Source organism: Ostrea edulis, chromosome 2 (assembly GCF_947568905.1).
Source record: "Ostrea edulis chromosome 2, xbOstEdul1.1, whole genome shotgun sequence".
In the NCBI taxonomy this organism is placed as follows: Eukaryota; Metazoa; Mollusca; class Bivalvia; order Ostreida; family Ostreidae; genus Ostrea; species Ostrea edulis.
In genome coordinates, this window is record NC_079165.1 from 53,521,113 (window position 1) to 53,548,088 (window position 26,976).

Genomic DNA, 26,976 nt, shown 5'->3' on the forward strand with positions numbered 1-26,976 from the left:
TGTCAAAGGTCAAACTGGACATAGGAATACGCTGTCCACTCAATATCTTGAGAACCCTTTGCTTGACCGACATCAAACTTGATACACATTCAGGAGAAGATTACCCTATTGATTTTGAGGTCACATGGTCAAACTAGACATAGGAATATACTGTCCACTCAGTATCTTGAGAACCCCTTGCTTGACAGACATCAAACTTGGTACACCTTCAGGAGAAAATGAACCCCTATTAATTTTGAGGTCACATGGTCAAAGATAAAGGGTCAAACTGGACATAGGAATATACTGTCTGTTCAATATCTTGAGAACCCTTTGCTTGACAGACATCAAACTTGGTACATCTTCAGGAGAAAATGAACCCCTATTAATTTTGAGGTCACATGGTCAAAGATAAAGGGTCAAACTGGACATAGGAATATACTGTCTGTTCAATATCTTGAGAACCCTTTGCTTGACAGACATCAAACTTGGTACACTGGTACATCTTCAGGAGAAGATGACCCCTATTGATTTTTAGGTCACATGGTCAATACACTCTTGAAATAGAAAGATATTATTTTGATTTGATGATACTATTATCAATTAAATGATGCATGTGTATAACCCTTTTCAATTTTGCACCATGGGGGGCATATGTGTTTTACAAACATCTCTTGTTTTACTAGTCTCGGACTTAATGACATGAGCTTATTTCGAACCCCGTGTATAAATTTTAATGTAGGGAAGAGTGTCTTATCCCAACAATTTGTTGAAACTGAATTACATGAAACACAAGAGACCACATCTATCATTAAAAAAAATTTAATATTTTTTTTCTGACAGATCCACAACATGTATCATTGAATGACCTGCCCTTAATAAGCAGACAATAAAGAGGCTATCATGGACAGCCATTGACATGACAGCAATATATAAGTGTATATAACGAAACTATGTATCACAAAATCTTGTTTTCTCAACAATAAAAAGATAAAGTTCTCTCCAACTACATACAATGGTCTGCATTGTCATACATGGCAGCATTTTGTTGTGCTAACATGTATTGCACTTCACAGCATAATAAATGTGAGGAATTGGATTCAACTACACAAAAAATTCAACAAGATATACATACAGGTCTAGAAATTTACAGATATATAACAAATCACTACATTCAAATTTTTAGGTTGAGCACCAACTTTGTCGTCTCTAGGTTGGCTTGTTTCATGACGACTCTCTCTGATTGACACAATGTAAATTTACAAGTTAACCTTTAAGGACACTTACTATGAATGTATTACATATATCCTACATCATCTTAGTCACAATATTTCAAAACAAAGTGTGTCATAAATGCATAAATAAACATCAGTAATATATTCCTTTTCCCTTTAAATATTGCCACCTATCTGGTTAGCTCAGCGAGGCTTTGAATTATCATATCTTTGCGTCCCATAGTGGTTTTTCTCTTAACGATTTTACAATGAAACTTTAGCTAGATAAGTAAAGTCTATCCTGTAAGATTATAATTATGCAGATTTTGTACTTTTCCTCCAATACAATTTCTTTGGGTGATGCCTAATATTTGATAATCACTGTTAACCAACTTTTATTCGTGTTTACCTATATTTGCAATTCATTGATCGGAAACGTGTTCACGTGAGCGAGTAGACATCAACACTTTATTCTTAATGATTGGGTGACAATGACAAATATTCATGAAAAAGGAGTATTCATGAATCTTATGTACACTTTTTGCAATGAAAGTTGGTTTACAGTACAATGTACTTCTTTCCTTCTAATTACTGTACTGAAACAAGTCATGAATATATGTTCTTCCTTATGCAGGGAGCATATCTTAAAGCAATCTAGCATGAACTATTGATACACATCATGATAAAATTCTCAATTGCAGTGACTCTGAAATACAAGAGGCCCATGGGCCACATTGCTCACCAGAGTCATCTTGGCTATGCATGCTGTTGTGATTTTCAAGATTTTTTTTTTTCAATCTTTAGCCCCATGAAAAATGTCAAACCCATATTGTGGCCCCCAACCTAGCTCCAATATAACCGTGATACATGGTTGAAGATCATGATATAAAATGAAAGGTCTTGCCATAAGGAATCTATATACAAAATATGAAGGTCCTACCTTAGACAATTTAAGATATGGCCTAGGGTAATCTTTCTTAAAAGTAGATCAAACTCCAAGGTCAAGGTTACAAGGTTAAAAACTTTGGTACCAAAAGAAAGGTCTTGTCACAAGGAATGCATACATGAAATATGAAAGATCTATCACTCAGCATTCAATTCCTTTCGGGATCTGGGTTACACAAGGTCCTCAGTACCCCTTGCTTGTCGTAGACGGTGACTAAATGGGGCAGTCCTTCAGATGAGACTGCAAAAACTGAGGTCCCGTGTCACAGCAGGTGTGGCACGATAAAGATCCCTCCCTGCTCAATGGCCATAAGTGCCGAGTATAGGCCTAAATTTTGTAGCCCTGCAATGGTGAAGTCTCCATACGAGTGAAATATTCTTGAGAGGGACGTTAAACATTATCCAATCAATTTCAGTATTCAAAAGTTATGACAAGGTTAAATTTTTCATTAAAGTTTTGAAATTGGGTCATACTCAAAGGTATTAAATGTAATTTCCTGTCATAAAGAATGTATATACATAATATAAAAGCCTTATCTATTTTAAAATAGTTCATGAGACTTTGCTTCATTCATATTTTCTTAAAAGTACATGTAGGTCAAATTCCAAAGTCAAATTTACAAAGTCTGGTACCAAAAGAAAGGTCTTGTCACAAAAAATGTACATACATTGTATGGAATATGAAAGTCCCATAACTCACCATTCCAAAGTTTTGAAATTTGGGCCTAACTATGAGGTCAAGATGCCTTATCGGTCACCTGAGTACTAGTGAAAAGTATCACTACTCCCAAGGGCTATTAAATCTAGAAAAAATTTCCTGATCTGAATATCTAAGCTAAATTCTAATGTTCAGCAACAGTATAAGAAATGTATTCTTAAAACTTCAATGCCCTCAAAAGTGCATACACTGATGAAAGGTTTTACATAATATAATACGTGCATTAACATTAAAAGATATGACTAATTTGGACCCATCCTAGAGTCAAAACCCTGGGTTGTGAAATTCACCATTTTAGTACATCCTTTTCTGCTATTCCTAAGTATGCATTTAGATTTTACAAAGTATCAGCAAACTTAAATAAGTCCTTCAAACCCCTACCCCTAGGATTATGGAATTTACAATTTTGGTACTCATTCTAAATATCCATTTAGTTTCAATAGCACTAAATAAGATTTTATTTAAATGTTTTACACAAAAACACTATATACTATGTTTGGCCCCACCCTGGATCAGAACCCCTACCCTGGGATCATGAAATTTACAATTTTGGTAAAGGTCTTCCTACTCTACATCACTATGCATTTAGTTTTTCTTACACATGTGCAGTTCTAGAGGATAAGATTTTTGAAAATTGGGTCAATTTTGGGCAGTTTTTGCCCCGTCCCTAGGGCCCCAGGAGTCCTGAAATTTACAATTTATGTCCCCCTTATCCCAAAGATGCTTCATAACAAATTTGAAAAGAATTGGAATGATAGTTATGAAGAAGTTAAAAATGGACAAGAACCAATTGCAAGGTCAAAGATCATGGTATGAAATATAAAGTTTTGTCCCAAGGAATCTATATACAAAATATGAAAGTCCTACTGTAAATAGTTCAGGAGATATTTCCTAGGTTAAGTTTTCTAAAGTTTCCCATGGGAGCAGGTATAACCTTTATGAACTAGTCAATTGGTATCTTTATTAAAATTTTGAAAAACTGTGCTTTGAGTTAAGAAAAAATACTAAACAGAGTCCAGACGTTTGTGGTAAGTATACACAAATGTTTGGATGATTGAGGCTAGAACCTTTATTGAACAAACTTCAATCCCTTTCACCCAAGGGTAATTTTTGCCAAGTTTGATTGAAACTGGCCCATGGATTCTGGAGAAGAAGATGAAAAGGTGAAAATTTAATGACAACAGACACCAGAGGATTTCGATAAATAAAAAAAGCTCACTTGAGCCTTTGGCTCAGGTGAGCTAAAATATTGGCTTGTACAAGTTGTAGTTATCTAATATACAAATATAAATACTTGAATGGCAATATTCTACAATGGGCAAAGAAGCTCTCAAATTTAAAATCCATAACCAATCAGTTTCTGATTTTGTATTAAGTGTTGTTAAGTTTAGAAAAATCACAAAAACATTATACATGTCAACACATGTACAGTGTATATGCATTTAAATATGAAAAATACAAGTGTTTATAGTCGTGGTAAACTTAATACACTCATCTGTTGAAAAAATTGTTGGTCCAACCAATTGCTAGATATACTTGGAACATTCAAGTATTTTAATTAAATTCTATTTTCATATATTTAAAGAGACATTATTTTCCGCTTTTAAATACATGTATGTTAAATGTGTGTGTATAATAAAATGTGATAGCATTAGAATTTCTATTGCAATGTCATTGACAAATAGATAAAAATACAGGTTTTATTACACAAATATTCATCGATATCAACAAATGCTTTAGAAGCAATTTGGAAATTTTAACAAAGATTCATTAAGAAGCACTAAAGTTCAAATTTCTCAGTGGAGGCAAAATTTAAATCCCTTCAAAATTAACCAAATCTTCACCATATTTGCTTCTGATATTAGGCCTTCTTGACTTGTTACTTGTTTCAAGAACTTGTGGAACAACTATTGTAATTAAGATCAATGTATATTGTTCACTCAAAATGAAATGGGACTTCCTTGTAAAAATTACAGGCACTACATGCTTCCTCACATTGTTGGATGCATTTACAGGAAAACAAGCTTAAAATGAAGTGATTTTTATTCCTCTATGAGAAGAAAATAATGAAATTGTTTCTAATATAACAAAATTTGGTTATAAAGAACTGTGATTTGCTGGCCATGCAGGTTCACTCTATGTTTTACTGTACCTGTAATTTATTGTTTTACATGTGTTGTACATAATACCATATAGCAGGTATTTCTGGTGGGTATCAAATTTACCAAATTTAAGACATCAATGTATATCAATAATTTTGAGAGTTGTAATTTCTTATCAATTTAAGCAACATCTACTATATAAATATAACATGAGGCTCATTGGTCACTTTGCTCACCCGAGTCAACATGGTCTTCCTGTTGCTTTGCTGTTGTGATTTTTTTTTTTAATCTTTATTCCCATGAAATATTAGACCCCATATTGTGGTCCAAACCTAACCCCAAAAGGTCAGGACATAACCAAATTTGAATTCACACAAATATGACCAACATGACCTTGTTATTCTGGAGAAGATCAAGGTCACACATCATAGCAAGAAATGAAAGGTTTTGCCATAAGAAATCTAAATAGAAAATATGAAAGCTCTATCTTAAATAGTTCAGAAGATATTGAATAGGTTAGGTTTTCTTAAAAGTAGGTCACAAGATTGAAAACTTTGTTGCCATGACAAAACGTCTTGTCCCAATGAATGCACATATGAACAAGATATGATTATAATCTACCAATTATAAAGTCTCCCAAACGAAGTACTGGCTGTATAAAAGTGGCTTTTTCTGAGTACTACTATTTTCCTCCCTTAACAAAATCCATGCTAGTTTTAACTTCATTTAAAAAATCTAAATCACAGAAGGCTTTGATTTTGAAATTTTTCAAAAAAAACCCCTTTTTCCCCCTTCAGTAAAACTGGTGTCACTTGACTTTGACCTTAGTTTGTGGGTCCCAACCTCCTCTAATCATTTTTTATGATCCCATGTCTCTATCAGTCCTGGTTCTAAAGTTATAAAAGTTTTTATAATCAAGGTCAATGGGGATACTAGTTTGTAGGTCACTACACCCTTTTATCATTTCTGAACATTCCATGTCTCTATCAGTCCCAATTTTAAAGTTATACCAGACTTATATTTAGGGTCAGAGGTCAAGGTCACTGGAGTCACTTCACCTTGATACCAATTTGTAGATCCCAGCATCCTTTAATTATTTCTGAAGATTGCATCTCTTTCTCAGACCTAGTTCTTATGTAATACCAAGTTTATGATCTGAGGTCACTTGACCTTCATACTGATTTGTAGATCTCATCCTTTCATTATTTCTGAAGACCAAATGTCTCTATCCCTGGTTCTTAAGTAATACCAGTTTTATGTTCTCAAAGGTCAAGGTCACTGGAGTCACTTGACCTTAAATACTAGTTTGTAGGTCCTGTCATTAGTACCAGTTTTGAAGTTATACCAGTTTTTATGTTCATGGTCAGAGGTCAAGGTCACTGGAGTCACTTGATACTGATTTGTTGGCCCTGCCATTCTCTATTCATTTCTGAAGACCCCAGGACTTTATCTATCATATTTGTCAAGTTATATCTGTTGAATTTTGGAATTAATTTCCCCCCATAGAGTTCTATGTGAAACCCCACCCCCTATTTGAATGTACCCTAACCCCCTTTCAATCTGAAAACACATTTTTGCACATCTAGATACATTGGCCTAATGATGTCCTTGAATATCTATTACTTTCATCAACTGGTTATGGAGAATGGTGTCGAACAGTTTTAGGCGCGAGAAAGAAGCAGAAGAAGAAGAACCACGCAAAAACAATAAATCTCCAAATTTCGTTTGGGAGACTTAAATATGAGAGCCCTATCAATCACCATTCAAAAGTTAAGAGCAAGGTTAGACTTAGACAGACAGCCTGGACAAACACAATATTTCCCCCGACTATAGTTGCTGGGAAATAAAAAACACTTTAATCTACACAACTTGGGAACATTTGTATTTTGATATAATTTAGTGTGGCCCTGCTACTCTTGAAAAGAATTTGTTTTAATTCATTTCCTCTATATTCTCATATAAAACTATGATCTCAGATTTTGGTCCCACCCTACCCCTAGGGCCTCTGATGTGAACAAACTTGAATTTGAACTACCTGTAGATGCTTGCATAGTAATATGACTCATCATGACCCTGCTTTTATTGAGATTACGATTTTTAAAAACGTTTACCTATATACAGAATATTGCCATGTTAAACTATGATCCTCTATTGCAGTCCATTCTCCTTTTGGGGGACCACAATTTGAACAAACTTAAATCTGCACTATCTGGGTATGTTTGCATATTCATATGACCAACCATGGTCCTGTTGTTATTGAATACAAGATTTTTCCTATAGATACCCTTGTAATCTAATATAACCCTTGTAAATCTCCGATCTATTGTGGCCCCACCCTACTCCCTGGGGTCATGATTTGAACAAACTTATATCTATTTAATGTCGGGAAGCTTTCATGTAAATTTCAACTTTCCTGACCAAGTGGTTCTTAAGAAGATTTTTAAAAGACCCTACCCTATATTTGCCATTTCTTGACCATCTCCATTTCAAAAAGGATGCAGCACTTAATTAGAAAAACCTTGAATCCTCTTACCCGAGCATGCTTTGTGGCAAGTGTGGTTCTGGAGATGAAGTCAAAAATGTTAAAAGTTTATGGACAGACGGACGACAAATGGTGATCGAAAAGCTCACTTGAGCTTTCACCTCGGGTGAGCTAAAAATGGCTTCAATTTCGTTACAGTACATTCCTAAATATTCTTATTGCATCTATTGACCAGAAATAATACATCTCATAACTTGTAGGCAAAAACATAGGACTGTGTGTAATCAAAACTGAGTAAAAAAAATTACTCTGGGAATAAAGAGAATACTGTAACTGGAATAAAATGTGTACATTTAACACCTTATCATTAATCATAACAAAGACTTTGCTAAGCAGAAATTGTAAAAATTATGTCATGCTATGAATTTCATATTACTGAACTTTCAAATAATTTTTATTGTAATACATGCATCTTGCATCAAATCATTCAATCCACAATGATCAATTGTATGCTTTGACAAATTCCATTTTCATCTGTTACACATAATTATGCTAAAAATGTCCTCACTGACATGGAATATATTTTAAATCGTTTTTCAAAATTAACTTCAGAACATTTCATACTCCTCTGATTTTAATAGCTACAAAAAATAAATATGATCTTCCAGACATAGCATTCAAAGCAACTCCTCCTCTTTAATTTTGCTATAATAGTAAGTGGGTGGATTTATGAGAGGTTGATGCTAAAATAATCATTTCAAAATAATTATCCCATTCCTGGACCAAAATTGTCCTTAGAATCTTTTAAAATTTCATTATCTCCTTAGCAGCACATTCATTTGAATAATCAACGAAGAGGTATAGCGCACTTGGTATGCAATTTCGCCTACATAAATACCTTTTTCTTGAATATCATTTTTTACAAATAGTCTGCTATACAATGTCAGTTTATACTTGTGTTTACCCAAATTACTTAATAAAGATATCGATATGTTGATAGTATATTTATTTGACAAGCATAAACATCACCGTGATTATATAGTAGATGTAACGTAATGGGCATAAAAAATTGCAAACTGTTGCAAAAGGCCACCTTAAACCAGAAATAAATCACTGAAGTTGTTTTACCTGCTTATGACTGTATATAAGTCCGTTTGAGGAAATTTGGTTTAAGGTGGTCCTCTTGATGAAAATGGATAAAATAAGAAAAAATCTTTCTCAAAATTTACCTGGAGATTTAGCAGCCTGTCAAAAGTTAAACCTTTAAACTTACAAGCCTGGGTGGCCTAGTGGTTTAGGTGCTCGGTAATCTTACACTTAAACCATACATTCCCTGAGTTCAAGTCCAATATTTTTCCAATCTAATTTTTTTTTCTTTTGCTTTTCATTTTTTGGGGTTGTTTTTTTTAGGGGGGGGGGGGGGGTTAAATGTGATACATATATTATAACAAATATTAGTCATTTTCATCATAACTTCTAATATTTGCAAGTTACGACTTAAAGAAAGGGAATTTATTCCGAGATCATTGTAGTTTCGCTTGTTTACACTAACATGTTCCTGTGTGCACAGGAATTTCAAACCGTAATGTGACTGATGAAAAGCTAAACAAATACTACAAGAAAAAGGACACAAATGCACAGCATGTAATAAGTAAAAATAAGTCAAGAGAGGAAAAGAACTGTTATACAGTTTGACTTCTCAAAAAAAAAAAAAAAAAAAAATAAAAACTCATGTAGCAACTGTCATATAATATTTAGGCAAAGATAAACACTCGAATTATCAACCAAAGGCAAATGAACTGATGACATCTATTAAAGGCCCTGCAGTCATGTCAGAACAGTGAGTTAAGTAATGCCATATGTAAAAGGGTTGTTGTGCAATATGAATGCACAGGTCTATGAAAATATTGTACTGTTCATATTTAAATATAACACGCCAGTCTATTATTGGAAACCGGTGTTTTCCATTTAGATTTCTGAGTCGGCTGTATCGGCAGCAAATGCGCTATACCTCTTTACAAATATTTTAAGAGTGAAAGATTTAAAAATTGCTAAAACAACTTCAGCTTTTGAAAAATACCTTTCAACAAAAATTCATACAGTTAACATGTAGACTGAATGAAAGTAATGCACTAAGCATGCTAAAGGCAATGGTTGTCAGTTGATTCATAACTCTTACAATTTCTAGAAGTTACATGGCCTTTGTTATTACAAAATGGCAAATTGGGATATCTCCCATTCTTTGTTTGACCTTGAAAGATGCAATCCTCCAAGAATTGTTCTGCCAATATCACTTAACAGACACAAACCAGCATCCGGTCTTCTTACATAAGAAAACCAGTGTTGTTTCAAATTACAAATCACTGCCATGCCTAATAAAGACAATCTAGTTACTAAAGTTTGTCATATTAATTCTGTTTAGTTTCAAAAACTAACAATAATATATCTATTTCCAAATTAGTCTCTGTTAAATACACATAGACATTGTTTTCCTCTGGGTATTTTGCTCTGATAAATCATTGTTTCTAATTTCAAAATTAGCAAATATAGAAATATGAATAGTGTGTATAACTTTAGTCATTCTTTTAATTTTTCAAAATCGATTTAGAAAACTTTATATTATGCTTCTGCATGATTAAACCAGCAATAATTCAGCTCTACAAGAAATAAACAAACACTGCACAACTCTGAAAAAAATATCTTGTCCTAGGATATTCGAAACCTGACACTTTTTTCATTTTTTTTAAATTCTTCTCATTGTGACTTGCAATTCAATGCAGAAAAATGTCTGTAGATGCTCCCTGAAAATCCTCTACAAAGTTCCTTCTATATACTGGTATCACAGACTAGCTATAGTAAAAGTCAATATGTAGTTGTCAAGAGTCTTTGCCATGACAAATGGTCAGTGTATAAGGCCTGACAGTTTGTTTTCAGAACACTGTCCATGCCATCACTCCAACATATAGCAAAGAAAAAGAGATGATGAGTTGTCACACTATAACACAGCAATTACTACAGTTGCTTTCTCCACTTTTATCTTTTTTTAACTGTCCTGGAAAACAAAAGAGAAAAAGTTACCATGCAAATTCATTTCGAAGATCATATGTGCTGCTAATTCATCAGTTATAATTCACTAGTTACCTTGACCTTGAAGAATTACTTACAAATCAAGTTCCAAACTTTCTCTACACACTGACAATAAGCACTTAAAGACCCATTTCATGGATGTTATTTACCTGGAGTGGCCAGGGTCTACCTAGGTGCTAATTGCTAAACACAATGAAATACACAGAAAGTAAAAAAACAAGAGGCCCACAGGCCTTATCGGTCACCTGCGTTCTAGCGAAAAAGTATCACTACTCTCAAGGGCTATGAAATCTAGAAAAAATTTCCTGTTCTGACTATCTAAGCTAAATTCTTATGTTCAGCAACAGTTTAGAACAAGATGTGTTCTTAAAGGGGCATGGACACGTTTTGAGGTGAGCATTTTCAAATTTTATTTTTATTTTCCATTTTTAACAAAGTATTTCTAATGGTCAACCAAAATTTTAATATCAGTTGTTGAGTTACAAGTGAGATACAGCATTAACAATTCTTCGTTATGTAAACAAGGCTCATGCCATGTTTTTTGTATCCTACTGGCGTTGCTAATAAAGTGATTACCAGAAAAACACATATGTTAACAAATAATTTCTAATAAACAAGACAACCTACAAATACCAGACAAATACCACGACTACAGCACTGAGTCTACAGAAAACACGTCTGCTCGCCTTTTCCGCGGGAAAAAAGATAGAGCAGAGGACCCCAAGTCTGACTGGAAATCCACCCCAAATCTCAGTAAAATAATTAAAAAATCAATGGGGTTCAATTTGACTGGCTACCTAACACAGCTACATCAACAAACGGAATCATTGGAGGCTGTGAGTTTTCAGGTCACATGGGACTTTAATCAGTATTTAAAGGTATGTTTGGACGCAAGTATAGTGGGAAAATATGTTTGGAACTTAATTTTTGAGACGGCAATGCAAGAATAAAACGATATAAGGCCTCAACCATGCATATTTTTTTCTGTGCCGAAAATTGAAGGTTTTTATAAGGGGTGGATCTGCAGCTCTCTGGTCTGTCCCAATATTTCCCCAGAGAACTACAGATCTGCAGCTATGTCAGGGCCTGAACTATTGTCTTGTATTTGATTGACAGGCAGTATGTTCTTTATCTTAGTCCAGGTAAATTTCAAGGCATGTGGCTTAAAATTGAGTCTTTAAGATGAAATACTGAGTCATGGATTTCTGAAAACAATTAATCATTAACTTAATGCAGCCTCTGATCTCTTGTAAACTACATTTACATTCATCATATTTTTCTACACAGAGTATATTTTCAAATTAAAACTTAGGATATTCTTTGGCAAGAACACATACATTTACATCATTCACAATATTTATAATATCATAAATTATTCAATATACTGCTCATAAAACAAATATACCTTGATTATTTGGCTCTGGTAAGTTTTCTCTGGGCACCAAATGCATGACAGTTGTCTTTCCTTGTGGTAGTTGCAAAGCTGAAAAGACATCACTCTGATTAAATAAAATTTTAGTCTTCAAACATCAGATCAATATAACATCTTAATGATCACAAAATTGTTAAATCTTCTCATCCAGAAATGAATTAAATTTTACATACACTAATGTTATGAACATTAATATGGTTCATATATATGTCATACAGTCTATAATACTAGAAGAAACACACAGATCACCATCACATCATGATAATGCACAGGTAAATTCATTTGGTTGACTGGTTTTGACTGTTGGGTGGTTGTCACCAGAACAATTATATATGAAAATTGTGTAATGAAGTAAAATAGGTGGCTGACGTTGCCATAAACATTGTAAAATTGCGGAAGGTTTGTACATATTGCGAATTTGCTTAACAACGTTGATTTAAACAAGATACATGTAATTATAGTTCACATTGTCTATAAAGTTTTGTAAGACATAATATATAGTACCATATTTTGCCGAATATAATACTCAGTTGTGTTTAATATGCACCTATATAAACTATTCAAGAAAATATCTTGAATAGTTTCTTTTAAACTGAGCTAAACACGGAGCTAAATGCAAAGTGTGACGGAAGGACAGACTGAAGAACGGAACAGACATGACAAAAACTACAGTGATCCCCCGTTACAACGCCAACATTTGTACCTATGCAATTTTGGCATTATATCGGGGGAGGGGGTACAGCTGTCATAAGAAATCAAACAAATTTTATCTACTACATCAATGTGCTATCAGATTTCGGTGTGTCCGCCATACTCAGATTTGAAAAACAATACTGCATATTTGAACTCGGATGATTATCGTTTACGTAACTTATTATCTGCTCCAAACTTTAATACCTGGAGGACTAACGGTGGATAATTGGTTAAGACTGCTCACTGAAATTTTCCTGCCGTTGATTGGTGATAATTAGCGGGGGTGATTATAACGGTAATTGACCAAATCGTACCTGTAAATAGGTTGGCGGTATGAGGGGAATGGCATTATAATGGGGTTTTACATAGCGAGGAAATCGGGACTTTGAACTTTTTTGACGATATGCGGGGGTGGCATTATAACGGGGGGTAATATAGTGGGGGATCACTGTATATGCCCCGGCCATATTCATGGTGGGGCATAGAAATTTAAGTAATCCATTTCATTATGCAGCATAATTTTGACCTACTGCATATATATATATATATATATACATACACACACACACATAAATATAAATATATATAAAGCACAGAAAATTTCACTTTATTTGGATACCCACTTTTGCCCCTACAAGGGGTTGAACTCACGACCTGCGGAACCAAATCTCCTAGCAGCATGTAACCAGCACGCTAGACAGCTTGACCATCTAGGCAAGTCAAAAAACCTGCTTTTGATGACGGTGGAATTCTCACCACACTGTCACACGCTACACGATCATTGAGCTATGTGTAGCAATAGTAGATGAGCGGATCATATGATCTAATTTTAATTAGATTGCACTTAAGGCAGCTGTTGCTATTATCGTGCTTTATGTATAATATATATAATAATATATATATATATGTTAGCCTAGCAACTACATGATCATCTTTAACAAACTGAATCAAAGAAGGTGGAGCGACCAAATTCTGTATGAAATTTTAATTTAATAATGCTGCAGTTGATAGTCATTCTAAAAGGCCTCTTTTGTGTGAAAAGTAACATGGCCAGCCGAAGCTTAGTACAGCTATTGATCTGAAACAGTTCTGCCTGGTATGCATTCAGTAGATATATTGATCTGGTGGTTACAATAGGGCAGTGAATGCATCAAGCCAGAATTGTAATCACAAAGTAAAATCAGATGTCAGCATTCACCCAAGGGGCATGTAATAGCAAAGACACAAGAACTCCTTAGTATTCCTAATAAAAAACTATATTAGATGAAACAGTCTTATTGACAGCATCTCATTCAGCACTACATTTATGGTGGTCCAACAAGAAGAAAGTGGTTATAGTGGTGGTGGTTTTAAAATAAAAAGATCAGAATATGATGTGTTGATGCATATGGCTCTGTCAGTTATTAATCAAACACATTTTCCCCAATGATATACTTGTCTTCATAATCATGTTCCCCAAAGTTTAGGAACATAATTGCTATTTGTGAATAAAATATAGTTTAAAAAAAAAAAAGTGTACCAAATATCCTGTTTAATAACATTGATAACTATTATTATTATATACCCATCAATGTATCGTTCTTAATGTTAAACAAAGTTTGGGAACATATTGTTTTTACTATGTTTCTTACTATGTTCCCCAAACATAGTCTGGGATTGGTCTGACTCTGTGTTTACAGAAGATCCTATATTGTATGGTTTATTATTATGTTGTCTCCAAACAAATAGTGTTGGGGACATAATTGTTTTTGCTGTTTCCTATTGTTTTCTCCAAATGAAGTTTGGGATTATATTGTTTTTATTCTGTTTCTCTGGAACTTTTTTGTCCAGGAGTGTTCTCAGAAACTACTCAAGGGATCAATGTGAAACCATTTTAGGATGATAGCTAGTATAACATTTGTAGATGTGCAGAACAATGTCATTTTTTCTGAAAATGCATGCACATACACAGGATTTTTGGTACACTTTTTTTTAAAAAAACTATATTTTATTCACAAAGTGAATGGGATCGGGCAGCAGGCATAGCCTATTTAAGCCCTCTCCCTACACTTAACTTCAGAATCAGTCTAACTCTTTTGTTTTTCCATGAAATTGTTTAATATTGTTGGTTTATCTTGAGACTCCAAACTGATTGGCATGGTCAAAGTCACCAATCGATCTGCACTAAACTGTGCCACCAAATAAACATTTTCTCAAACTCAGATATGTTTTTTTTTTAAATTTGAGATTTTTCTTAAATGTGTGTGCCACCAAAATATTTTTAAACTCAGCTAAGAAAAATATTTGAGATTTCTCAGAAAATCCTGAGATTGGTAAATAGCAACCTCAAATAAAATCTCAAGTGTATTTAGGCCAATTTTTTTTAAAAATTGGTTTAAGGATTTCAAAATTTTCAAATCCGTTCGGAGGTTAAAAAAAAAAAAAAAAGTTCAAATGACAAAATGTTAAGTAATAAAAATGAACTTGATTTGAGGTCAACGTTTTATTATCAACTTTAATATTCTCTTCACTGTCAACTTTTAAGATGGTGGTATATAGCGACTATTGTGCACCTTGGCAACAATGCTGTTTCCTTCAAAAATGTTATTTGTTTATTAAATTAACTTTCTATCATTATCAAATGTCCATTGTTTACCGTTTAGTTATGTAAATCCCAAAATAAAAGAACCACATCGTTTTTCCATTCAAAAGATGGCATCCATGACGTATATATAGGGACGCACTAATCACCTGAAGTACTAAAATCCTGACTGACCCTACACCAAGCATATCTATTTTCTCTAAAAATTTACTTTAAGTTTTAAAGTCTTATTTATGAAGTCAAGTAAAGTTATAAATAAAATTTATGAACCCTATAAACATTTATTCAAAAATTCTGAATTTTATATAGGTTAGATCAATTTACTGTTGATAGTCAACAAATTTTATACAATGAATGAATTCAATAATGTTAAATATGTTTTCAACCTCCTTCAATATATGAAGAATTACACATATTAATTATGAAGAATATTTCTTTAAAATTCATTAATAAGAATTTAAAAGTGTATCCACGGCAAAATGTATGCATGGTAAGGTCAGGTAGGGTTATACTTGTTTAGGTGATTAGTGCAACCCAACGTACGTCAAGGATGCCATCTGAAAACAAGTGTTTGTTTTTATTTTGGGATTTACATATCTAAATGGTATGCAATGCATAACTAATACTAATTAGAAGTTAGTTTCATAAACAGATAACTTATTGGAAGCAAAAAGCATTATTACTAAGGTGCAGAATAATTGTTAGCACCAGCTGAAGTTGACTGATATTCCACACATGACACATGAATATTATGGACTGTCCCAAGATTTCGACGGAGGCATCTGTCCAAATATCCAATCCAGGGGAATCTATTTTCTTTTCTTTCTTTCTTTCTTTTTTTTTTTTTTTGTGAAAAGGAAAAATTACAGCATCGGATATATAACAAGAGGCCCATGGGCCACATCGCTCACCTGAGTCACCTTGGCCCATATCTGAAGACTTTTCATATATATTTGCATGTAAAACCTTAGTCCCTATTATGGCCCAAACTACCCTATGCAAACTTGAATCTACACTATGTCAGAAAGCTTTCATGTAAATGTCAACTTCTTTGGCCCAATGGTTCTGGAGAAGAAGATTTTTAGAGCTTTTTCCTATATTTGTATGTAAAACTTTGACCCCCCCCCCCCCCACTTGTGGCCCCATCCTACCACCGGGGGCCATGATTTGAACAAACTTGAATCTGCACTATGTCAGAAAGTTTTCTTGTAAATATCTGCTTTTCTGACTCAGTGGTTATTGAGAAAAAGATTTTATTTATATATTTGTATGTAAAACTTTGATCCCCCTTGTCGCCCCATCCTACCCCCGGGGGCCATGATTTGAACAAACTTGAATCTGCACTATGTCAGAAAGTTTTCATGTAAAAATCAGCTTTTCTGGCTTAGTGGTTCTTGAGAAGAATATTTTTAAAGATTGTTCCTATATATTTGTATGTAAAACTTCGTTCCCCCCTTGTGGCCCCATCCTACCCCTGGGGACCATGATTTGAACAAACTTGAATCTGCATTATGTCAGGAAGCTTTCATGTAAATCTCAGCTTTTCTGGCGTAGTGGTTCTTGAGAAGATTTTTAAAGATTGTTCCTATATATTTGTATGTAAAACTTTGATCCCCTATTGTGGCCCCATCCAACTCCCAGGGCCCATGATTTGAACAAACTTGAATCTGCATTATATTAGGAAGCTTTCATGTAAATCTCAGCTTTTCTGGCTTAGTGGTTCTTGAGAAGAAGATTTTTAAAGATTTTTCCTATATATTTGTATGTAAAACTTCGTTCCCCCCTTGTGGCCCCATCCTACCCCTGGGGACCATGATTTGAACAAACTTGAATCTGCATTATGTCAGGAAGCTTTCATGTAAATCTCAGCTTTTCTGGCTTAGTGGTTCTTGAGAAGAAGATTTTTAAAGATTTTTCCTATATATTTGTATGTAAAACTTTGATCCCCTATTGTGGCCCCATCCAACCCCCGGGGCCCATGATTTGAACAAACTTGAATCTGCATTATATCAGGAAGCTTTCATGTAAATCTCAGCTTTTCTGGCTTAGTGGTTCTAGAGAAGAAGATTTTTAAAGTTTTTCCCTATATATTTGTATGTAAAACTTTGATCCCCCCTTGTGGCCCCATCCTACCACCGGGGGCCATGATTTGAATAAACTTGAATCTGCAATATGTCAGGAAGCTTTCAGGTATATTTCAGCTCTTCTGACCCAGTGGTTCTTTAGAAGAAGATTTTTAAATGACCCCACCCTATTTTTGCATTTTTGTGATTATCTCCCCTTTGAAAGGGACATGGCCCTTCATTTGAACATACTTGAAAGCCCTTCACCCAAGGATGCTTTTGGCCATGTTTGGTTGAAATTGGCCCAGTGGTTCATGAGAAGAAGATGAAAATGTGAAAAGTTTACAGACAGACGGACACACAGACGGACGCCGGACAAAATGTGATCAGAAAAGCTCACTTGAGCCTTCAGTTACACAAAATGGCTATCAAACGACTTTGTCAATGCAGACATCATAGGAATGTAATGATTGTGAGGATTAGAAGAATCCTTGACAGGCCCAATCCTTTGGAAGGGTGATATCTTTGAGTGATGGTGATATTTTTGACAGATATCGTTTTTCCCCGTCACAATTTGCTTCATAGTAGATTTACTTTAAAAAATCAGCTGTACAACAATCGTGTCAAGAATAATCCTTTAACCTTCCTCCATCAAGTCTTGGTTGTGCTGCGATTTTGTTTTACCACAAAGTGGCAGATCCAGAGAGTCGGAACCCCCCACCCCCCTCGTCCGAAAATTTTGCTAAAAAAGGTAAAAATAACGCATTTTGAGGGTAGGACCTCTCTTTGAAAACCAAAATTAAAGGTAGAATCCCCCTTCAAAAATTCCTGGATGAGCCCCTGCCACGGGGTAGTTTTATATAATGGTGGATGACTCTCAATGTTTCTAAAAGTGCAACACTCCAAATGCAGAGCAATTAGGGTGGTCATGGACTTGTTTTGATCATATATATACTTTACCTCCCAGTGTTACATTTCCATGTAAGAACCTTCCTTGATATATCAGACGTAGAATATTACTGGATGGTAGACTCTCATCAGCCCATTCTGCAAATACAAAACTCAAAGTAATGAAAGTTACTATACAAAAAACCAACTATATTTCAATTGAAGATTCTCTACTTGAAAACGGAAATACTTCACATACTATTGATTTTTGATCAATCTCTATATAATCAGATTCTGCTATGAATGTTTATCAAATGGCACTGGCTAATCTTTAAAATGGCTTTGCAAAGAAAATACACAATCGGTTTATGATTAAACAAGAGGCCCATAGCTCGCCTGAGTCACTATGGTTCTGCTGTTGTTCAGCTGTTGTGATTTTTAAAAGATTTCCCCCCCCAATATTTACCTATATGCAAATTTTCAAAAATACTTATAGAACCTCTACCTCAGGGATCATGAAATTTAAAATTTTGGTTGAGGTAGCAACCACCACCCATTTTTTTAAAAATTACCCAAAACAATAAAAATCAGGTGTAATTCCCAATTTTGAGTATGCTGATTTCAAATCTGGATTCCTTTTACTCCACTTTCTTATAGAAAATGAGGTATAGTGTTTTAAACACCCCTACAGTCAGGTTGCCAAAAACGGAAAATGTTTCATTTCACATTAAAAAGTGACCCAAAGTTATTTCTTGAAACATCATTACCGAAAACAATAAAAATCAGGCGTAATTACCAATTTTGAGTATGCTGAATCCAAATCTGAATTCGTTTTACTCCACTTTCTTGCAGAAAATGAGGTATAGTGTCTTAAACAGCCCTACCGTCAGGTTGTCAAAAACGGAAAATGTTCCATTTCACATTAAAAAGTGACCCAAAGTTATTTCTTGAAATAAGGCATACAACATAGAAAGGAAAACAACTGATACTAAATTGTTCCATGAATATTCTTAGTTGTTTTGGAAAAAATATATCTCACCTCTGGACTTCACAGATAAGGAAAGGAAGAGGTATACAGAGCCATAGCCTAATGAACTGGTGAACAGGAGCAAAAGTAAAACTAATAGGAAAACTGATTTATTAAACATCAGCAAGTCTTTTCTGAGAACTTCTGGTAGAGCTGTCGGGGGAGGGGGGAGAGAAGCTGAGTAGTATCATTATCAGAATTTACCGAAACACTGGACTCTCTGGCCAGTCTGGGGGCTGAGTTGCAACAGAACTGACAGAAGCAAAATAAGTCTCTGGCCAGTCTGGGGGCTGAGTGGTATCAGAATCTGTCTGAGAATGAATGGTTGAAATGTTTATTATTTAGTTATTTTTATTTTTTCAGAATTCAGAAATTTAAAAACTGCAACGATCAGATTTTTTTGTAACACCAATAATGTCCCTTTATTGCAATGGCTCTTCAAGTACAAACCATGATATTAAAAAAAAATTGAAATAATAGATAAATAAACTATTTGTCTGTAAGTTATTTTATTACTCTGTAAATAAGTCACTAAGTGTAACTAGTGGCACTGCAACTTGCAAGTGAAAATTATATCATCTGTAGCTTATGACCCCTTTTAAATTTGTCTTGCCTTGTAATTAATATTGTTGAAAATTTGGCAAATAGCATTTTTAACCCCCCAGTCCATACTCCACTTTTCTTTAAACACTGAAAATCCAGCTAATTCAGTGAGGAAGAAATGTCACTATATTTCGAATTTCCCCTAGCCTAGACTATATCAAATTAAATACTGCACTACTATCAGTCATAGATTGACACTGGTAGGGGTATGGGGACCTGGTCTGTGAGTGTGATGAAAAATATTCTGATGAAAATAAAGATTCACTCACATGTGATGTATAAACATTGTATTATTGTAAACTTCCGGTACGTTGTGTGTACGTTAATATTGAGAGTTATCTTTCCTTGGATATTGAAATCAATCAAATACTATATGAACACGGGCAATTATCGTCCATGTTTGACCTCAGTATAATTTATTTATGCATAAAGTTTATTAATATGTCACTCTTTGTTGCGTATTTCACCGTTACGTCAATGTTTACATATATTCGCTCTGCTTAACCGCTTCAATCTCAAAGGGATTTTCTGGAATGTGCCTAATCACGTGAGATACGCTAAATATAGCTTATTTAGATCCGAACGATCAACTTCGCATCATTCATAGGCTCTAGGTTTATCCATACTAGCCCATAAAAAACAGGGTGGAACCTCGTTCCACTTTTCCAGTAGAAATAAAAATAGAACATGACGCGCCACCTAGCGAGCGCGGTTGTTGCTAGTTGAGGTGGCTTCACCAGTTGGACCAGTACCTTAAAATTTTGCAAGACCTGACCTCAACATCAGTAAACCTGACCTCATTTATATAATTTCTTCTTTTCTCTCCGCACCATAAATAACATACTCTGTATTGATTATTACTATTGTCATCAGAACGATGAAATGAAATATGAGATAATTCTCAGAATAAAATAGGTTTATCATATTAAAAACATTTTCATAAAAACATTTGTAGAAACTGATAGCTGAATATATTTTGTATTTAACGCCAACCAGTCTGATTAAAATCAAACCTCTCTGACACTTTGCTCAATATACGGACAACACAGTGACTGTCCGTATATCGAGCGAATTTAGTGAGAGGTTTGATTTTAATCAGACTGAGCGCCAACCCAATTGGGGGCATTTATGTATAGTTGATTTGCGCATGCGCGAGTAGATAGACTCAGTCTCCATTTTGTTTACATTTTTTGAAGACCACCACTCTCCCCACCACCTGATCTTTGTCACCTTTAATTCAACTTTAGAATTATTATGTAACAAATCCATATTATAGATGCATTATTTCATGTGTGGGCCAATGACGCCCCATCTTTGACACCTTTAACTTAACTTTTGTATTATATTATAATCAATTTGTATTGTAAAATGCAACGTTTTATGTGTGAAATAAATTTATAGCGTTGTTGTTTGATTACGTAATATTGCATAATTTTTTCTGTCATTTAGTTTGCTGAATAAATGACCATTCCTAGTCCTTATATATATATATGTTATGTTGCTAATACTCAAGACCGTGTATAGGTGTAAAAAAGAGCACCACCCTAGCAGGTCTCTATAAATGACTTAATTAATGCTGTATTCATTCTGATTGTAGCACATATATTGTTTTCCTTTGTTTAATGATAGCCTTTATTCATCCAGGATTACACAAATTAAAATACCAGTTTTCATTACAATCCTGTGTTAAAACATGCTCTGCCTTTTGATTTCTTTGATGGTATCCTTATTTCCACTTTTGCCTCTGCTCAAGAAACAAAAGTCAAATAGCGACATTGTCAGTGTAGACAAATCAACATCGCAAATCAGTACAAATTGGTAAAGATGAAAAAACTAATATACCAGTATATGATCTATCCATTTCATTATATTCAATTGGAAAGGCAGCTGATATTAAATTCAAACTTAAATTCAGAACCACTACCCCAGGGTCATGTGAACTAAATATAATACATGGACATCAGATCATACAGCTTTGATCTTTCTTACAGATTTGTAGTTCTAGAGAAGAAGATTTTTCAAAATTAGTCAATTTTGGCCCCACCCCTTGGGCCCCAGCAGTCCTGAAATTTATATTTTCTGCCCCCCTTGTCCCAAGGATACTTCATACCAAATTTGAAAAGAATTGGAATAGTAGTTATCAAGAAGAAAAAAATGTTCAATTGTTAAAGGGGCATGGACTCGATTTGAGCTGAAAATTTTCAAATTTCATTTTTCCATTTTTACTGTTTACAATGCGTAACTAAGATATTTCTAATGGTCAACCAAAATTTGAATATCAGTTGTTGAGTTAAAAGTGAGATACAGCACTCGGTATTGTGGCCCCATCCTAACCCAGGGGTCATGATTTTTTACAAACTTGAATCTTCACTATGTCATGAAGCTTTAATGGAATTCTTTGTTATGTAAACAAGGCTTGTGCCATGTTTTTGTTTACATTAGACTGTTACATAGAAAATAGCGTTTTTAAAACAACATGAGATGTGCCAAACACTAGAAAATATTTAATTGTGTTCAGAATTCACTTATAAATTGGAAAATCTGCTTTAAACAAAACTTTTACTAGTTTATTTAACCTGTGCAAACAAAGACATGGCATGAGCCTTGTTTACATAACCTCTGTATCTCCCATGAACCTTGACTATACTGACATTCAAATTTTTGTTGATCATTAGTAATACCTTAGTTAAGCATTCTAAACATTAGAAATCAAAAAATAAAATTTGAAAATTTTCAGCTCTAATTGTGTCCATGCATGCACGACCACGGACGACAATCAATTGCAATAGGTCACCTGAGTGACCTATGGTGACCTAATAAAAATAATCCACCATAGGACATTTCAGAATTTTGATTACTGCTTGATTTATTTCACCTAGAATTTTACATTGAAGTATATGGGAAGAGCATGTTTTATCGAAATATTTTTCAAAGAAATTATATTTTCATACAAATCTCTTGGTAAAAAGTTACATACACTTTCTCCAAATGAAAATATGAAATAAAATTAATCATTCAACGCACATATTTATTTAATGGGCTTTATGGAATTTGATCATGTGACCAACCCATATTCATATCCCGATAGATACAGTAAAATATCTGTATCTCGAATATGGTTTATCTTGAATACCCCTTGAGTCGAAGTCGACTGCTGGTCCCTGCCGTTTTCCCTATATAAATGATTAAAAAAACTTCTGATATCTCGAACACGGTAATCTCGAATATCTCGCTTATGTCGAAATATTTTCAAGGCCCTAGTGATTTTAGAGATATTTTAATACGTATTTTAAAATGATAACTTATTACTTATATTTACATTTTTTAATCGATAACCATAGCTGAATTGTGTTAACATGTTTCCATACATTTCACATTGTTGGATCTACATAAAGCTTCGTTCAAAATGACGAAAACACAAAACAAAGTTCCATCAAATGAAGAACTGTTTTAATTATTAATTAGATGCTGAAAAGCAAGTATAGCAACAAAGACATATACATTAACTCAGGAGTATATGATTGAAAACTCTTCCTTATGTTTAAATTGGTAATTTTGGAAAAACTGATAAAAACGTACTGTGAAAGGGGTGCGCGCAATGTTACAGTTTTGATGCGCCTTTGAAAGTTGAAGACACAATTGATGAAGACCGACTTTGAAGGATATTCTGTGAACATTACGGAGTTAACAGAAGACTGAGGTGGAGGAACATGAAGAACAGGGTGACAATCGTCAGGTGTAGGCAAATCATTTATAGACAGGACAGAGGACGCAGATGAATCTCCCTGACATCGCAGAGGATATGGTAAGGGATGGTTTTGATTTTGATTTGTAATTGTTGACAAACATGAGCTCACTGAACGCTTCTGTTGACTCAATAAATTTCTGTTATAGGTTTTCAATGACGCCTCGCTTCAATGCCCTGACATACACATGATTTGGTGTGCATGGAAACTGACATCACTCATGGCTGCTGTGGCACGCAGGTTTATTACCCGATTTTTGATTTCCACAATATAATTTAATAATCAAACAAATCAACTTCTTATTATTTCAGAAAGAAGTGTTTAGGTATGGTAGCTGGATATGATTAAGTAATGTAACTGATTCCAAAAGCTAAAATCAGTTTAATGAATAAAATAATATGATGGAAATAATTGTAAAGCACGAGATTATTTGCGCTGCGCCGCACCCCAAAAAAGTGGCGAAAGGGAATTTTGGTCCAGTGGGAGCACTGACTGCCCTACTATTTTACTGCATAAGTATAGCTACTAAAGCCCTACTATTTTACTGCATAAGTATAGCTACTAAAGCCCTACTATTTTACTGTGTAAGTATAGCTACTAAAGCCCTACTATTTTACTGCATAAGTATAGCTACTAAAGCCCTACTATTTTACTGTGTAAGTATAGCTACTAAAGCCCTACTATTTTACTGCATAAGTATAGCTACTAAGGCCCTACTATTTTACTGCATAAGTAGCTACTAAAGCCCTACTATTTTACTGCGTAAGTATAGCTACTAAGGCCCTACTATTTTACTGCATAAGTAGCTACTAAAGCCCTACTATTTTACTGTGTAAGTATAGCTACTAAGGCCCTACTATTTTACTGCATAAGTATAGCTACTAAGGCCCTACTATTTTACTGCATAAGTAGCTACTAAAGCCCTACTATTTTACTGCGTAAGTAGCTACTAAAGCCCTACTAACGCAGTAAAATAGTAGGGCTGGCTTTAGTCAGACTGCAAAGTCTCCTAATGATGATTATTTTTTCGTTTTTTAAAAGAAATCTTCTTTCTTTCGCTTTCATTCAATGGACAGATATATCAATCAAAATTTAATTTCTAAACATCTGCATTTATAAGGTGGTAATAGTTTTTCTTCATACAATACGTTGCATTAGTGCATTTACATGCTTGAATGATATTTCATTTTATAATTTTTGAAAATCACTCGAGTGTTCTTGCATAAATGATAGGATTAATGCTTTCTATATAAAGTGAATATTCAAATCAAATTGTTTCTTTTGTTTCCAGTTTATATTTCATATTTCAATTTTTGTTTGTTTCCTTGCAAATAATTTAGAATATCTAAAATTCGAGCAGCTGATTTGATCAAAATAATCTTGTTCTTATTTATAAGGAAAATTCTATAAAAGTTGTATTGTAATACTGTAACAATTGTCTTCCCTTTTGAGATCCAGATTCACAGTTTTTCCATATATCCTTTCCATGTCAATCTGTCATCAGCAACACTTTTATTGTGTAACAAAAATAGGCCTCAACATCCAGCAATGCTTTCCAATAATCTTAAGAGACCTTAGTGTTTGACTGACAGACAAGCAGAATCCTAGTGATCAATACATCACAATCATCTACAAATACTAAAGTAAAATGGGCTGTATTATATTACATCTCCATGAGTTGACCAATAATGCCTCTTGTAAACCCAATTGTACTTGGCGTGCAAACATTATTTGTCCCCAAAGGATCACAGGAAAATTAATTATAAGCTTCTACTTTAATTCTGAAAACATTTAATCTTGCTGAGTCCTCAATTATTTGATCCCCCATTCCTCCTTCATTATGTCTTCTAAGGGAAATATCTGTCTGCATTACAATACAAGTGGCACACAGGCCTTCCCCAGCTAAAAGTTCTTGTGCTCTTGAACTAATTTCAAATATCTTGAACAGTTCAAGAACTGTTAAACAATTTTCTCAAGAACTTCAGTTCTTTATTGGTGCTTGAACACCACTTTGGAACCAATAAAGAACTGTTCACAGATATCAAAAATTTCTTCAAAATGTTATTGAAATGGTTTTTAACAAATGAAGAATGATTTAATAATTAAATTGATCCCCCCCTTTTTTTTTACCTGTATTTCCCCCGCCGTGGGATGCCTGAAATATTGCCAAAAACGGCGTAAAACCCTAATCAATCAATCAACTTACCAGCATGTGCGCTGAATTTCGATTGGATGATACGTAAATGTCAATAGCTAAATTGTTTAAAGAGACACTACAGCTCATTTTCCACATTTTAATAAAGTGTTTTTAAAACCATGTATTGATAAAATGATAAATTTCATATCGATACTGACAATTTTGAACAATTGGGATGCATCAATTTACTCTCAACTGCGCTTTGAAGATCGTTCGGAATTCAAAGGTTTCTTCATGCTGACTCGGACTTTTGAATGCTTATTTACATCACGTGGTTTTGAATGACAGCAAAGGTGTTCTGTAGGACATTATTTAAATTCCCCTTGAAGGGGGTCCACACTCACCTTTCAAGTATAAGATTATTCCCTGCTCCTTATAATAAGTAATTATAAATCATTATTTCAACAGAAACCTTCCATGTTCCTACTGACCGATGTTTTTACAACTAACAGATAAAAATAGCACTTACTTTTAACCGTGGTGTCTTCGCAGCTAGTCTCAATGGCAGATTTAGGGGGCCAGGATCCCCCTCCCTTTTTACCCCACAGATTGTGAATGAAAATCCAAATTTTGCACCAGAATGGCCGATTACTTTGGCTAATCTTTAACTTTCACACCCCTCTTCGGAAATCCTAGATCCGCCACTGAGTTGCATGTGTTTCTCCGAGCTCTTTGTTTTCCAACGGTCAAACTGATACCACGGTAAATTTTATTTCACGTATGAGTTTTAACTCATTCTAATTTTACCTCTTTTCTCACAGAATCTGTCAAAATTCTAGATCTATCAACTACACTTTCTTTCTCTGGACGACATGCTGCACTGTTTACTGTCTATGCGCATGCGTCTGAAGATTGAAAGGAGTAGACTCGATATTTTGTGTATAGGCCATCAAAAAGTATTAATTTTTACGTTAACACGATAATTTTTAACTTTAGATAAGTGTTATTTTCGCAAAGTTCATACTTTCAACAATGCAACAAAAATTGAGAAAGCGCTGGGAAAATTGTCATTTCATGATTTTTGCGCAAAATGAGCTGTAGTGTCTCTTTAAGTATGAAATGGACTAAAACTAAAAGTAACTAGATGCTGTCATGAGACAGTAATACCCGCACGTAAGTGTTTGCCTTTAAATATACCCTCCATCCAAATGGCGGATCCAGAGGGGAATCCAGGGATTGGCACCCCCCCCCCTTTCTGTGGGACATCTTCGTAGCTGTT

The 26,976-nt window shown here is 34.3% G+C and overlaps 1 protein-coding gene across 1 annotated transcript in view; it reads right to left on the bottom strand.

Moving 5' to 3' along the window:
- Window positions 1-785: 785 nt before the first annotated feature.
- LOC125679310 (ubiquitin-like protein 3) overlaps window positions 786-26,976 on the bottom strand; it is a 43,052-nt gene continuing 16,861 nt past the window's right edge. The window contains exons 3-5 of the mRNA XM_048918439.2: window positions 18,257-18,343; window positions 11,933-12,010; window positions 786-10,492 (exon numbers count right to left, since the gene is read on the bottom strand). Of these exons, the coding sequence (XP_048774396.1) occupies window positions 10,431-10,492; window positions 11,933-12,010; window positions 18,257-18,343 (227 nt within the window). The 3' untranslated portion in view covers window positions 786-10,430. The remainder of the gene's footprint in view (window positions 10,493-11,932; window positions 12,011-18,256; window positions 18,344-26,976) is intronic.